We start from the raw sequence: 16,755 nt of genomic DNA on the forward strand, positions 1-16,755 counted from the left end.
GTAAAATGTTGCTATAAGTAGCCTATGACAAATACGTATGTTTCTATATCTATATATAAATACACATATTCACATACAAATACATTTTTAATCCCTAGAGTAACCACTATAGATATTATAAAAGAGATATGCTAAAAAACCTACACCTGCAAGTCTTTATTCATACCCTTCAGCTAAGAATGATCTTCTCCAGGTTTTTCTACAAAATCAATTACCATTTTTCCTTACTTTCTTTTCATTGTGTTTATACACACATATACTTTTTGGTTTTTTTAAATTATCTGAAACTAAGTTGTAGCTATTAAGTAATTTCACCCATAAATATTAATACTTTATCATGCATTTTCTAAAAATAAAAACTTTCTGGCATATGTAGCCATAATGCCAATATTACGCCTAGGGAAGTTAACAATAATTCACTAATATCATCTAACATACAGTCATATTCAAATATCCCCCATTTGTCTTCTCAATTTTTTTACTGGCTATTTTTTTCCTTGACCCAGGATCCAATGAAGGTTCATATATTGCACTTGGTTGCTATATCTCTTTTATTCTCTTTTAATCAAAAGTAGTTCCCCTCATCTTTTGGGGGTGGGGGTTTCATGACACTGAAGTTTTTGAAAAAGCCAATTGTCTTACAGAATGTCCCATACATTGTGATTCTGTCTCATTGTTTCTTCATAATTAGATTTCAGTTAATATTTTTGGCAAGACAATTACATAGGTGAAGTTCTGTGCTCCTTATTGCATAATAACAGTGGACCCATGGAAAGCCAGTATCATTATTAACACTGCTAGACCTCATCACTTGATTAAGGTGGTGACCTTCAGCATCCTTCCATTACAAAAATATATTTTGCTCTTTGTAATTAATGTCTATAGGGTGACACTTTGAAATCATGTGAATATCTTCTTTATTTTACTAGTTACTTCATTTAATTTTTTGTCTCCCCCACTAGATTGTAAGCTTCACAAGGGCAGATATTTTTGTCTTTTTAATTCACTGCTGTATCCTCAGTGCTGATAAAAGTGTTTGGGACATAGCAGACCTTCAATAAATGTATATTGAATGAATCATCACTAGTTAAATACCTCTGTATTCTCCACAAGACCATGAACAACTTAAGGGCAAAGGTGACGTTTTCTTAATCTTTATTTGTAGAAAATAAGCACAGTACATACCACATAGTAAAGATTCAATTAATGCTATTTTAATTTTTAAAGACCATGGGTCAATCAGTTATAAATATAGGCCTTACAGGTTTTCATGATGAATAAAGTGTTAAAAACTCTATTTAACTGTATTACTACATGAAATAATGAAAGTTATTTTAACATTTCTTCTTAAAATAAACTATGAAAATCCTAATTTAAAATTCAAAGTTCTCAGGAAAAAAATATTAAATTATGTAATACATTATGAATTTTTGTCAGCTTTCTTTTGTCAGCTTACATATTTAATGGTGTTTAACTGATACGATGCTAAAATGTCAAATTCCTTTTTAAGCAATACTAAGTTACTTTACCTGTAATGCTTTTAATGTTTCCTTCAAACCTTCTATTTCTTTTTCTTTTATTTCTGTAGCAAGTTGATATTTTCCCTTTAAATAAAAGACCATATTTCAGTACTTTCTAATGTAAATCATATCACAAAAGGGTAAAATTTAAGAGCTCAAGAACCAAAATCTCTACTTTAAACCTAATACTTCACAAGCTTTAATCTCGTATCTACACTACAAATTACATTTCTAATGACTTAAAAATATTATAAAATTATAATAAGGCCATTATATAGTTATAATTATCATGAAATGGAATGTCTTATTATAACAACAAATCATTTTCTCAGTAGAGCATTCATGAGAATTTATAGAAAGTTTATAATTATTTAATTCATACAACTAGAATAAATATATTCTAATTAATAAAATACAGGTACATTTATCTTGTGACTGTAAGGATATGGGAGAATTTTTAAAAGAAGGTCTTTTGCTAAAAATAATAAACTATAAATTATTATAAATGATATGTTCATTGATACAATAAAATATGTATTAACTACTAGATAGCTAGAGAAAATATTTAGTGCCAGATAAATTTCTAGGTTTGCTGGAGTTGTATCCTCTTTGTCAGTTGGTATACACCCGGACGTAAGTCACTTCAATGTTTTTTAAAGAAGATAATCACATTGAAAAAGCCCTAGAAACATACTATAGTTAATAGAAACATTGTAGTAGCATGGTAAGAACATTAATTTGGGGGCTGAAGAGGTATGAGTACTAGTCCAAACTTTGCCACTTCAAAGTGAGACCTTTGGCAAGTCATTTAATCTTGCTAGGCCTCAGTATTCTCAATTGTAAAAGGACAGAAGTCAAGTAAAATGATTATCTCGGGTCCTTTCTGTTTCTAAGATTTTAGGCAGTTAACCATCTCCATTAGTTTATTACTAATGCTCTTTTCTATGATGGTAAACAACTGACAATTAAATGCATTTAGTTATGTTTTAAATTATTTTTAAAAATTAATAAATACCTTTTCTTCTTCCAAGGCACACATCTTCATTTGCAACTGATAAACAATTTTAAAAATTAAAATACAGGTAGGTAAACTGTTAACAGTGATTTATACTGGTCAGTGAGAGTTCAGAAACATTTTACACATCTATATTGTTTGAATTTAATATAATGTGAATATGTTACTTTCAGATTCAGAAAATAAAATAAAGATATAAAAGGATTAAAAAAAAAGCCCGTCAGCCAGGCATGATAGTTCATGCCTGTAATCCTAGCACTCTGGGTGGCAGAGGTGGGAGAATTGTTTAAGGTCAGGAGTTCCAGACCAGCTTGAGCAAAAGCGAGATATCATCTCTAAAAAAATAGAAAAAAAATTAGCCAGGCATAATGGCACTCCGCTGTCCTAGCTCTCAGGAGGCTGAGAGGCAGGAGGATCACTTGAGCCCAGGAGTTTGGGGTTGCAGTGAGCTATGACGATGCCACTACACTCTAGCCAGGGTGACAGAGCAAGATGCTAAGAAAAAAAAAGCCAGTCAGTAAATGAACAATTTATTTATTTTTAAATTTTTTTAGAGACAAGGTCTCACTATATTGTCTAGGCTAGACTCCAACTCCTGAGAGCAAGTGATCCTCCTGCCTCATCCTCCCAAGCAGCTGGGGACTAGAAGTGTACACCACTGCACCTGGTTGTAAATGGACAATTTAATCACACTGATTAGAGATATCAATCAACCTTGATAGTTTCATTTTCTCCTCCAGAAGTTTTTTCCTTAAATGTCTGAATACTTTGCCATCTACTCCCAAATAATGGCATGTATCATCTTCTGAAGGTACAATTTTCTGAATTAATATCATTTGTATTTGCATTGACAATATGTATGTTCTGAAAATTTTTTAAAACTCATACAGTGGTCTGATAAATAACTTTCTTAAAAAATGAAATTTCAAAACAGAAAAATTAAAGTGCATGTGCCAAAGGAAAATTATGAAATATTCTAAGCAGCAATAAAGATATTAGCTAAAATTTTCAAGAAATATAGTTTTTCGTTGGAACTTCCCTATCTCTTTTTTCACACTTCTCACTTATATTCAAGAATCCTTTCTATGAGGTAAACACAAACAAAAAAAGATGGAAAAAAAGGAATACAAGAGCACTTTCTCTTTTACCCTTCAGATATGTGTATTCTTATTTTGCCCAAAGGTCCTTGTGATAGCAGAGACACAGACTTACTCTTTCATAGAGAATATTATGCTACGCTTTTGGCTTCTGTTTCCTTACCCTTCAAATAAAACTCCTGTAACTTTGGTTAGGTCTACCTCAAATTAAAGGAAGAAAGTCTGTCATTTATTTAACCAAATTCATACTAAGGTGTAAATTATCAAGAACCTTTAACCTACTAATGACGTACATTATATAGGTTTATTTTTTTATGTGTATTTCTTTTTCTAAACACACACACTTGTATAGAGATGAAGATAAAAAGGAAGGAAGGAAAAAATAAAAAATGATGATGTGAGATAAATACAAGGAAAAAAACTTTCAGAGAATACTTTACAAGAACACATTTTCTTAAACTAGTATTTTCTAACTAGGAACTAAAGAAAAATTTGAGACAGTCAAGAAGAGCTACAGAATTCAAATTGGCTGAAGGTGTTGCTATTATTTTCTTCAATCTTTTTTCTTTATTTTTCTACTTCTATTTCTTAGTTACTGATGGTTGACATTTACCAAGGGTTCAGTATGTAATAATTACCTCTCCTCATCCTTGACATCCCCCTACTTACATCTCAACTTTTCATCATAATGTTATCAATCTACTTGGGTAAAGTGGGCTAATATGAAAAAGGTAAGATTCTAGGATAGTCTAATAAAAGAGAAAAGAGGAAAGGGAAGGGAAAGAACACGAACACACAAAACCCACTCACTTACATTATTCAGGACAGATGAAAACACATCTCCATCTCTAGGAAAACAGATTTCCTAATCTCCCTTCTTAACTAACTCATTTGACTATTACATACTTTATCATCGGTTGTTATTCAAAATAAATTTATTCGTTTCCTACTTTCCACAATACCATCTTGTCTTTTTCGTCTTTGGTGAGCATGGAGAACAGCTTGCCATAATGTTCACAGAAGGAAAAGGAAATGCAGTATTTACAACTGTAGTTTTTGTCTATCCTTATGAAATTACCTGCTTTTTAAAGACAGCCATTGCTTCCTTGTGTTTATTTGCTAATGTTTCCTTTTGATTCTGAAGAGTTTCCTATTTTAAAAATTATAAGAAGTTAAAAGACAAATTCTAGTAACTCAATTTTAAATCTTAATTGCATTCACAATTTAAATAAAAGTTAAATATACTTTTTCGCCTACATTATGTTATGCTTTTGAAATGCAACTTCAAACCAAGTTTATTATTAATTGTCATGGAATCATTATACAAAAATACTGCTTCCAGTTGCTTCGTCAGGATAAAACCACATTGCTTTTTAAATTTTTAAACTGGACATGATTTGCTTCAAAGCTTTCCTCAAGAAAATATCTTTTAACTAAAAGTTACTATTACAATGAATAGTTCTAGTACACAAGCAGACTATATAGTCTTAGGGTTTCCAGAGAAATCGATGTTATTATCCAAGCACTAATGCTTACCTGTCCACATATATGTCTTTAAATTCACTGAAATAATTTTTTTTGAGACAGAGTCTGTTGCCCGGGCTAGAGTGCTGTGGCGTCAACCTCACAGCAACCTCAAACTCCTGGGCTTAAGCAATCCTTCTGCCTCAGCCTCCCGAGTAGCTGGGACTACAGGCATGCACCCCCACGCCCAGCTAATTTTTTTCTATATATCTATTTTTAGCTGTCCAGATCATTAGTAGAGACGAGGTCTCGCTCTTGCTCAGGCTGCTCTTGAACTCCTGACCTTGAGCAATCCTCCCGCCTCAGCCTCCCAGAGTGCTAGAATTACAGGCGTGAGCCACCGCGCCTGGTCTGAAATAATTTTTTATAAAACCAAAACTACCCCAGGGAATTTTTGAAAAACAAAAACAAACAAAAAAAAAACCCCACATATATGATTCCATTTTTTTTCTTCCCTTCTTCCCCTTTTTTTGGTGAAGGTTGTATGTTCTGTTCTTTAGATTCAAGATGACTTTAAATTTTTTCTTCCATTTTTGTCAAAGTTAATAATTCTTATTAAAAAATTAGGTCTCAAAGTGACAAATTTTTCAAATTTTTCAAAGTGGCACTTTCAAAATTTTATTTGCCTGCAGATTTCTAAATAATTATGTTATCAATTTTAGAAGTGTATCTATTGATCTCCTATTATGATAGTTGGAAGTTTAGCTTTTTTATACAACCATTACCCCACACCACCTCCCCTATTCTTCCAATACAGTTATATCAAAATCGTGGCTTAGGGAGGCGGGGGCAAGGGCAATATACGTAACCTAAACATTTGTACCCCCATAATATGCTGAAAAAAAAAAAAACTATGATCAAATAAATTTAGATACCTTTTGTCCTATTAAAAAAAAAAAAAACTTGGCCAGGCACGGTGGCTCCCGCCTGTAATCCTAGCACTCTGGGAGGCCAAGGCGGGAGGATTGCTTGAGCTCAGGAGTTCGAGACCAGCCTGAGCAAGAGCGAGACCCCGTCTCTACTAAAAATAGAAAGAAATTAGCCAAACAACTAAAAAGAGAAAAAATTAGCCAGGCATGGTGGCGCATGCCTGTAGTCCCAGATACTTGGGAGGCTGAGGCAGGAGGATCGCTTGAGCCCAGGACTTTGAGGTTGCTGTGAGCTAGGCTGACACCATGGGGCACTCTAGCCCGAGCAACAGAGTGAGTCTTTGTCTCAAAAACAAAAACAAAAAAAAATTTACATGATTATTTATAATGGCCATAAATAATACTGCAATTATGTATCTGTCACTGAGTTCTTGTCAGTATATTAAAGAAGTGTCCATTGGAAATAACTATAATGGAGATAAGTTTTGTTTAGCTTCCTACATCAGCAGATATACAATATTATCTTAATTTTTCCACATATCTCCTCAGCTATTGCTATTTTATACAAATAAAGAACTATCCCTGCCCTGAAATAAATGATATCTTAATAATGATAACAAATCACCTGGCTTCTTTATTTAAAAAAAAAAAAAATGCAAGAAAATGACATACTGTTTAGGAACACATCCACAAGAAATATGAAGACATTCACGGAAGGATGCCCACCAAACCCAACATACTACGAAGGAATTGATTTAGTGTGGGTAAGCAAAATATTTCCACAAAAAAGTAATAATCTATCATTTCATAACCTAGGTAGTAGATTATATAATGTTTATTTTATTAATTTTTAGCTTTCTGTTTGTCACAAATATTTAATAATAAAAATAGAATTTAAAAAATCGTGGCTTGGCCAGGCGCGGTGGCTCATGCCTGTAATCCTAGCATTCTGGGAGGCCAAGGCAGGTGGATCATTTGAGCTCAAGAGTTCAAGACCAGCCTGAGCAAGAGTGAGACCCCTGTCTCTACTGAAAAAATAGAAAGCGATCAGCTGGACAACTAAAAATATACAGAAAAACTTAGCCAGGCATGGGGGCGCATGCCTGTAGTCCCAGCTACTCAGGAGGCTGAGGCAGGAAGATCACTTGAGCCCAGGAGTTTGAGGTTGCTGTGAGCTAGGCTGACGCCACGGGGCACTCTAGCCTGGGCAACAGAGTGAGACTGTCTTCAAAAAAAAAAAAAAAAAAAATGGTGGCTTAAATCAATAGTCAGTATTTACACTGTCATGACTATGTAATTATTATTCAATGTTAAGCCATGTAGTATGCCATGATATTTTTATTTCCATACAACTTTTTTTCTGAAGTTAGTAATTAGTTTAAAATATTTTAATTCCCACAGCTAATTAATACTGCATGTTCCACGATCTTTATCAGTTGGCTCATATTCTTAGATGCCAAAAAAAAAAAAAAAAAAATTTGAATGAAAAAGGCAAAGAAAGAAGATACCAAGAATGACCAAGAACTGTATAGGAAACCAGACAGATTTAGAAAAGCTGCAGATATTTGACAAAATCAGAGGCTATCCCCAAAGTTTTTCCTGTGAAAATAAAGTTAACTCTAATCCAGTCCTGCAAGGAAGGAAGAAGGAAAGAATGAGTCCATTGGAGACTTCAGGAATAGGTTCTTTGTGGAATAGATTCTGAAGATGTGGTAACATCTAGCTCTTTCCTTTTTTGTGAACAGCCTGAAATCCAAAAACAGGAGATTTAATATGCAACAAGTTTGAAATGGGAAATAGCTGTATTACCAGATCTCCAAATCCAGATCTTCAAAAAGGGCTTAGAATAAACTGATGGCTTTATAGATAAAACAACTAAATACTCCCACTATAATTCATCGAGCACTGGGAGAAATGGGCCTCTTGGTAAAGACACCTATAGATACTTATTATAAGCAGAAAGGACATTAGAAAAATAATTGTCATGTTCTAGCTAAGAAAATAAAGGGGAAAAAAATCAAGTGGGCAAATCAATGGTACTGCTCTGGGGGAAAATCATGCACCCAACTTCTCATTTTATCCTCAAACTTGCAAAGAGAAATTTCTTTAAATATTAAAAGAAACCTCTCCTTTGGAGTGAATGAACTACTCAGATAATGGGCATCTCTAATAATCCACAGATTATTATGCTTGTTTCAGCCTATAACTGTTCCCTTGGATCCCCAAGTAAGAAATATTACTTTCTCCTTTGTGACACCACACCCATTAACTTAAAAGACAGGGATCTATTATGTAAATAGAATTGCAAAATTAAATTGTCTCCTGATCTTTTTTTAAGATCCCTGAAGACTTTCCTATTCATAATCAGATCATAGCTAATTTGCATATTGACTTATTGGTAAACCTGTACGTGATCAAACCAAATTGTAGAGCTCCATGAAGTGGTACCTTTGCGGGCAAAAAGTTTCACTGATATCAGCAGCAAAGTTCAGATCAACCCATCTAAACTTCTACATACGTTTACAAAATGCCTCTAAAACCAGAAGCTAAAGATGAACTAAAGCCAACAGTCCAAAGGAGAAAGGATGAATCATACATTCTACCAGTCTTTAAACACTGTTGTTTCCCAGTCAAGAAACCAAAATAAGTGAAAATAAAAATTTGTTCAGGACCTTAAGGCCATAAACAAAATAAAAATTTTACTCACTTCTTCATAGTACTGAGCCCAAATACTATTTTACCTTCAGTGCTACCTGAGGCTGCATATTTTACCACTATATTTTATTTTTACCACTATATTTTAACACTATATGTATTCTGCTTTCTATGGAGTCCCTTTAGATCAAGATAGTCAACACCTATTTGTTTTTTCCTAAGAAAGTCAACAATTTACCTCTACCGTTATACCTCAGAGATTTAGTGAGGAACCTTAAGGACCTTAAATTTCCCTGTAACACTATAGTTATATGATATGCAGACAACGTTTTGCTATGCTCTAAAGATGAGGAGAGCTCTAAGATTAACTCCATTTATCAACTTACTGTTTTAGCAAAGACATGAAAATTCACAAAAAAGTTTAGAATTTTGTCAAAACAAAGTAAACTATTTAGGGTATGATTTATCTCAAGGGGGTAAATCTATCACTTCTGATGAATTATAACCCATTCAATACTTTCCAAGGCTGGTTACTAAGAGACAAGAAATTCTCTGAGTTTCACTGGCCATTGCAGACACTGGGTTCCAAACATTTCTAAAATCACTATACTTCCATGTAATTTAAGTCCTCAATAATGGAATCTCTCCCTCAGGAACTTCAACAAGAATTTTGTGATTTAAAAATTACTCTTCAATAGCCCCCCTCCTTGGGGCCTTCCTAATCGTCATAAAGCTTTCTATCTGTTTGCACCTGAGCAATGTAGGTAAGCCCTTAATGTTCTAATAGAACACCACGAGGAATCATCAGAATCCAATTTCTTACTACAGTCTTCCCTTAGACCTACTGGCAAAAGCCAACTCCTTGTCTAAGGGCAATATTATCAGCTGCTAAACTAGTAGAGGCTTCTATTGACTTAGTTTAAGGATTTGTTTAAACTTCATGGTTCCTCATGCTGTGCAATCTTTGTTGCTTACTAAAAACACAGTTCTCAGGAAGTAGGATCACCTCCTATGAACTCTTATTACTTTCTCCCCCACATATTTCTACTCAGTACTATAATACCTTAAAGCCCACTATTAGAAAAATATCACATGATTTCACTTACATATGGAATCTAAAAACGTAAGACTTATAGAAAAGTAGAATGGTGATTAACAGAAGCTGGGGAGGTGGGAGATGTCGGGTGGAGGGAATGGGAAGATGTTGATCAAGGAATACAAAGTTCCAGTTAGACAGGAAGAATAAGTTTTTGAGATCTATTGCACAGCATGGTGACCATAGTTAATAATAAAGTATATTTCAAAATTGCTGAAAGAAATTTAAAATGTTCTGACTACAAAAAAAAAGTATGTGAGGTGATAGATATGTTAATTAGCTTGATATAACCATTCCACTATATGTATGTACATACACACACACACACACACATAGGTTTACCAAAACATTGCATTGTACCCCATAAATATATGTAATTATTTGTTGATTAAAAAAATCAAAATTTAAATAAAGAAGCATGAAAACTAAAAAAACCTAATTTACTCATTCCTCATTTTTAATTTGCAAAAACTATGCAATAATACTATTTGACAATTGCCCCCTAAAATTGCTAAGTCCATCATATAATCTTACCTAATTTTACATATATGCACACATGATTAATTTTACTGTTTATGTTATTCATTTTATATATGTATATATACACATATGGTGTTCATTTTATACATCGCATATAAAGATTTGAATTTAAAAAGGTTAAAATTAAATGTTTTTATCTCTTAATGAAAAAAATATATGTATACACACACACTAATATCTTAAGAGAGATGGGGATTGAACAGAGTACCTGGCAAACTGTCTTCCAAGAGATATTTTGAAGATCAGTAACTTCCTATGTAAAATATCTCTTTGATCTTTATTTCTAATAAATGTTGCTTACAGAGAAACTTTTTTTAAAAGCCTGGTACTCTTTTGCCATTACCCAAAGAAGGGGAAATCCATGATGATCTAGTCTCTGAGCAATGACTACGCCTCAGAAAGACTTATTAGGAACTCCCCTTAGATTAAATCTAGGTTTAATCTTTTTTGTTGGTAGGTCATTTTTTGAAATTGAAAGGGGAAAAATATTAGGCAGGATGCACACCGCAACAGTCTCAACTGACACCTAAATTATGACTCCCTTATCAGAGTTCTAATCAGCCCAGATGACAGAACTTATACCACGCAGCAAAACTTGCCAACTGTTACGAGATAAGAAGAGTTAATATTAACAGCAGCTACGCTGTTGGAGTTATCCAGGGTTTTGGAATACTGTAGAAACCATGAGGGTTTCTGACCTCAGCAGGAATCCCAGTTTCATATGGTCAACAATTTTAAGTGCTCTAATGCTTCCTAAGAGGTGGCTATCATAAAGCCACACCAAAAGGGATAACATAAACACTAAAGGAAATGTACAAATCTTTATGACACATGAGGGTCCTGACCCTTGTGATATCCAAAAAGCCAAATCTTTGGAGAAGTTTAAAAAGGCTGTTTTGTAATGCTCACAACTGGCTCCAGAGTCTAAAAAGAAAACATGATTATAAATTACAAAAAGAAAATCTTTCAGGACACTTTCAGGACAGACACTTGGTGGCACCAGAGGATCTCAACGGAACTTGCAAAAATTTTACATAAAATTACTCATCAGAGCATGAACAAATTGAATATTACACTCAATTAGCATTGGTGGGGAAATTTTACCATGCTTACTGAGGATGTCACTGTTGCACATTCCCGTCACCAGCACCATTCTGGTAAAACTGTTATCCTTGTAAATCCAAGTCTCAGGGTCCCTATAATCACTTCCAAATGCACTTCCTAAAATTAACCCCTGCAATGGGTTCTGAATGTTTTCTCATCATTGCTTAAATCTTCTTAGGATAAACTGAAACCTTTTGTTGCCAGAGAGGTACAGGTCTGTAAACAGGAAAAAATTTTTTGATTTTATATTTCCAACCTGAGGATCTCCAGTGACAGAATCATTCATTTTACTGGGACTATCATTAAAGAACTTTGCAAAGCCTTGTCATTTATTTAGAAACTTCACTGCCTCCATCATCCTCAAATCTTTAGGAAAAGTCGAGAGCTAATGGCATATTAAATCTAACAGTCTTGAATTTCCATGAGCAAGAAAAGGTTACCTCTAACTCACAATACCATGAAGTCAATTATCTCGACGCTCAGTGGCTTTCACCATTTAAACTTGTTAGAAATTGCCCTACAAAGTTGACTACTTCTCTGATTTTGGACACTTCCTTACTTCATACAAATGTGGTAAAGCACTCCAAGAGACTAATGCAATATGCTTCATAGTCTCATCACCAACAGATAAAAGTTCCCTTTCCTCTATATGACTATATGACTTGGAGATAATGTCTCCTGAAAATAAAGCATCCTATCAGGTACTTGGACTACTGGCACAGTAGCTAAACTCCAGGGCATAGATCCTTGGCTTCATTTCTCCTAAATGAACAGACATTAGGTTTCACCCTCCAATACTTGGACTGTCATTCCATCAAGAAATTTAAAACTAAGGAGTCAAGAAAATGTCAGAAGCAGGTTGTCTTCAGAAAGAAACAGCTTCCACCCAAGAGCTTTGGATCAAGAAGGAAACTATTAAATATATGATATAGACAGCCTCCATCCAAGACCTACAGAATAAGATCTAGATCAGGAGTCAACAAACTATGACCCACAGGCTAAATCTGGCCAACTGTCTGTTTTTGTATGACTTGTGAGCTAAGAATTGTTTTTATACTTTTTTAATGGCTAAAAAGAAAAAGAATTTTAAAAATACTTCAAATCACTTTAAAAATTGTATGAATTTAAATTTTAGTGTCTATAAATAACATTTTATAGGGACATAGCCACATTTATTCATTTAAGTACTGCCCATGAGCTGTGTTCACACTACAACAGAGTTGAGTGGTAGTGATGGAGACCACATGGTCCACAAAGCCTGAAATAATCACTATGACTCTTTACATAAAAACCAATATCCAATCTAGATAATCAGAGCCACAGATTGTGATGCTTTGATTTGCAGGCATTTGTTCTTTATTTTCCTAGATATCTGCTTTCCTCTTTGTTAATAAATCCAGAACCTTAAGTGAGTAAACACACATTATTTATTAACTATGATATTTCTAAGGTCTTTATCCTTAACATTGCTCTTTGCATTCTTGGTCACTCTATGATATGAGTCCAATCACTAACTGAATTTGTTTGTGATTTGGGGATGGCCACTGTTCTTTTGGTTTAATATAGCTATTCTTGGCTGCTGGCTTAGAAGTGATCTACAAATTCTGATGATAATCTTTTCCTTAGTATTTTTCCATGTCGGTGTGTTCAAACATACAACTTCTGGAGTCTTAAACACTGTTGCACAGCCACTGACTTATTAAATGATCCAACAAGTGATCATCTAAGAAAATAGGAAAAGCTGATACATAAATATAGATACACACACACACACACACACACACACATACATACACATCACCAGAAACAATCTTATATGCTATCATGACTCATCATCAAGCAGCATAAATCTTGATTGATCACATTTTAAATAATAAAGTTCTATTCTCCAGCTGAGGCTGAAGAAGCAAAAGGAGACTGAGAACTGAAACCACCTGTATCAATACAACAGTACTATCAGTACTAACAACTGAGAATACCTGTGTCAACACAACTTAAGTTTCTCTTCCAGGAAACCTTTACCTAATGAATATAAGCCTATAAAAACCAATAAATTATATCACTGTTTCAGGTTACAAAAAAAATTATCTGAGACAATAGTTTATTTGGGTAAACGCCTGGTTTATCAAACAATAATATACTCTCAAGACTAGCTTCAAGAGCCTCATGTTGCTATATTCGCCAATCTTAAAATACTATGTTACAAAATTTGCCCAATCCCAATCAATACCCTGCCTTAAAAGAACTGTCTAAGGCCACTCAGGCCTACACCTCATAGCCCTCTACATATTCCAATTCTCATTTGCCCCTTTTGAAACACTACTAAGATTCTGTAGTGTTTTCACTTACTGCAATGAGTCCTACTAAACATAGCTGCTTTATTAACAAGTTCTTTGGTGATATTTTGGGGACTGCAACAAGGCACTTCTAATATACACTGCCAACAAATATGAAAGTTCCTTTTTTCCTACAAGTTTGTAAAGTAAGTTAGGAATCTGGCTTTTTCTTCAGATGGAACCCAGCTCTAATACCATTTCTTTTTTTTTTTTTTTTTTTTGAGACAGTCTCACTCTGTTGCCCAGGCTAGAGTGAGTGCCGTGGCGTCAGCCTAGCTCACAGCAACCTCAAACTCCTGAGCTCAAGCGATCCTCCCGTCTCAGCCTCCCAAGTAGCTGGGACTACAGGCATGCACCACCATGCCCGGCTAATTTTTTTTCTATATATATTTTTAGCTGTCCATATAATTTCTTTCTATTTTTAGTAGAGATGGGGTCTCGCTCTTGCTCAGGCTGGTCTCGAACTCCTGAGCTCAAATGATCCGCCCACCTCGGCCTCCCAGAGTGCTAGGATTACAGGCGTGAGCCACTGCGCCTGGCCCCATTTCTTAAATAATCTACTCTTTCCCATTGATTTGAAAGCTACCTTTATCATTTACTAAATTCTCTCATGTATTTAGATTTCTGGACTCTATTATGTTCCACTGAATAACTATATACACACTACCAAGCTATTTTAATTATTATAGTTTTATAATATGTTTAAAATCAAGCATGGTTATTTCATCCTCTTCTTTTATAAAAATTTCCTGCCACCCTTGTATGTTTATTTCCACATAAACCTTAGAATCAGCTTAAGTGCCCTAAACATGCTCTTCGGATTTTAAATTGGATTTATTGACTTACTGATTAACTTAGTGAATCTGATAACTTTATACTATTGACTCTTTCTATCCAAAAACAAGATACGACTTCACATTCTGAAATCTGTTTTGAGCTTTAATTTGTACTTAGTATTTACCTGTTCTTTCTCTCCACAGACAGGTCTGTTTCCAATCTATCCCTCATATAATCCAACCTCGGTTTTACTACCATATATTCTGCATAACCTTGTGGATCTTTCTGGCCTCAAAATTTCAATAATTTCTAGTTTGGTCTAGAATTCTGATTCTGACTTGTTACCCCTCAAGTCCCTGTTTCAATATTGCCAAATACTGCGAACAGAGACCATCATAATTAAGCTTGCAATTTTTAGCTGTTAAGATTACTTTGATGGAAAGGCATGAAAAATACTACCACAAGTACTTCACTACAAATAAAGCTACAGAGAAAATAAGAGCTGATAGTATTTTTTTATGTTTTGTTACATTATGTAACAATGCCCTTGGAAAATACAGCACTAGTTATGAGGTTTCCTTGCTTTCAAAATATTCTAATTCCCCTATAACATACAGTATGTTTCTCAGATGTAAAATAGTTCATAGCATAGTAGTTTTCAGTTATCCTCAGTGTTACAATATGAAAAAGCCTGAACAAAGTTTTTATTCTGTTTTCTGGTAGCCAAAATGTTACCAACAGTTTTACTTGGGATTTTCTTGAAACATTATTTAAAATAATGCACTACCCCCAAATATGTTAGAAAATGTAAAAATTGACTTTGTAATAAGGATTAGAATATACTTTAAAATAGATGCTAAAAATCCTAATCTGAGGGGAAAAAAATACTTACCTTTTGCCATTTAAGTTCTTGTGTCTCCACAATAATTTTACCAATTTGCTCTTCATATTGAGTTTCTGCTTCCTAAATCAAAAAGAAAAAGAAAAATACCATGAAAATTAGACTTTAAAACATCCAGTTTCAGCTCTTTTGAGAAACAGTATCCTCTTAACCTTACAAGAAAAAAGCTGGACAAATTGCAAATTAAATGGGCAAATCTATGATAGAACTGAGGTCCCAGATCTATCAAGTACCCCAAAATCTGGATAGAGACAGATGCCTGGAGGGAAAAACTGAACCCCAGCATTTGTTTACCTGGGACATAAGCCACTGAGTACCAGTATGAAGATTGATTCAGCTAAAAGTCCTTAATAAATTACTAACAGCAAAACGTGGGCTATTGTAAAAATGTGAATCTCCTGGGGGTCCCCAAAATATGAAGGTTTGTACCCTCTAGCAGGCTTTTCTTGTAAGAAACCCACCAAGTGCTTACAAGAAATGAGAAAGTTTTTCCCCATGGCACTGGCTGTGTAGGGGAAGAACAGTCACAAACCATCTCTCCTATTTTCCCTACAGACCAAAACTCTTAATCTGCAGGGAAAGGGCAACAAAAACTATAGCTAAGGACACTAGTGCAAAACTTGTGCATCTGGGCAAGGGGACCACAGTCACCACTGAAAACTCTATCTAGACAAAAGCTTTACAAGGAGAAAAGCAATAAAAACTACCACCTGACAGGAGGATCGCTCGAGGTCAGGAGTTTGAGACCAGCTTGAGCAAGAGCGAGACTCGGTCTCTATCTCAAAAAAAAAAAAAAAAAAAAAACCTACCACCTGAGAGCACTTGTGGAAACCCATGGCAGCTGGGAGGAAGATGACTGGAAAAACAAAGCAACAACAGTTCTATCATTGGGGGAGGGGCAGGAGTACATGCTAAGTCTAGTATTACTTATGAAGGAGGCACCAAAACACTCGTGAAGAACTTATCCTGAGACTCAGGTTCACCTAAGATTGAGGCTTACTGAGAATATCAGAGAATGCCCTTCTTCCCTATCCTGCCACCACCACCTCACCAATAAGCATAAAGTAAAAAGAACAGGGAGATACAGCTGGGAGAGCTACAAAGACAGATTTTCTCTGGGAAGTAGCACAAAGGGAACACTCACAGTCAAGTGAAGGAGGCCCAAAGCCAAGCAGTCATTTTAGAAAAACTCTCTGGGGGCTGGCAATATAAGTAACCTAAACTTTTGTACCCCCATAATATGCTGAAATTAAAAAAAGAGAAAAGAAAAAGGAAAATGCTCTGGTTTTGTTTAAAATAATGTAATACTCCTGAATTAGCC

At 34.6% G+C, this 16,755-nt stretch overlaps 1 protein-coding gene across 1 annotated transcript in view; it reads right to left on the reverse strand.

Annotated features, from left to right (window-relative positions):
* Positions 1-16,755, reverse strand: part of CCDC73 (coiled-coil domain containing 73) — a 94,513-nt gene that overhangs the window by 64,879 nt on the left and 12,879 nt on the right. The window contains exons 2-5 of the mRNA XM_069470565.1: positions 15,426-15,497; positions 4,711-4,782; positions 2,536-2,571; positions 1,530-1,604 (exon numbers count right to left, since the gene is read on the reverse strand). Of these exons, the coding sequence (XP_069326666.1) occupies positions 1,530-1,604; positions 2,536-2,571; positions 4,711-4,782; positions 15,426-15,497 (255 nt within the window). The remainder of the gene's footprint in view (positions 1-1,529; positions 1,605-2,535; positions 2,572-4,710; positions 4,783-15,425; positions 15,498-16,755) is intronic.

The sequence above is a fragment of the Eulemur rufifrons genome, chromosome 6 (genome assembly GCF_041146395.1).
Source record: "Eulemur rufifrons isolate Redbay chromosome 6, OSU_ERuf_1, whole genome shotgun sequence".
In the NCBI taxonomy this organism is placed as follows: Eukaryota; Metazoa; Chordata; class Mammalia; order Primates; family Lemuridae; genus Eulemur; species Eulemur rufifrons.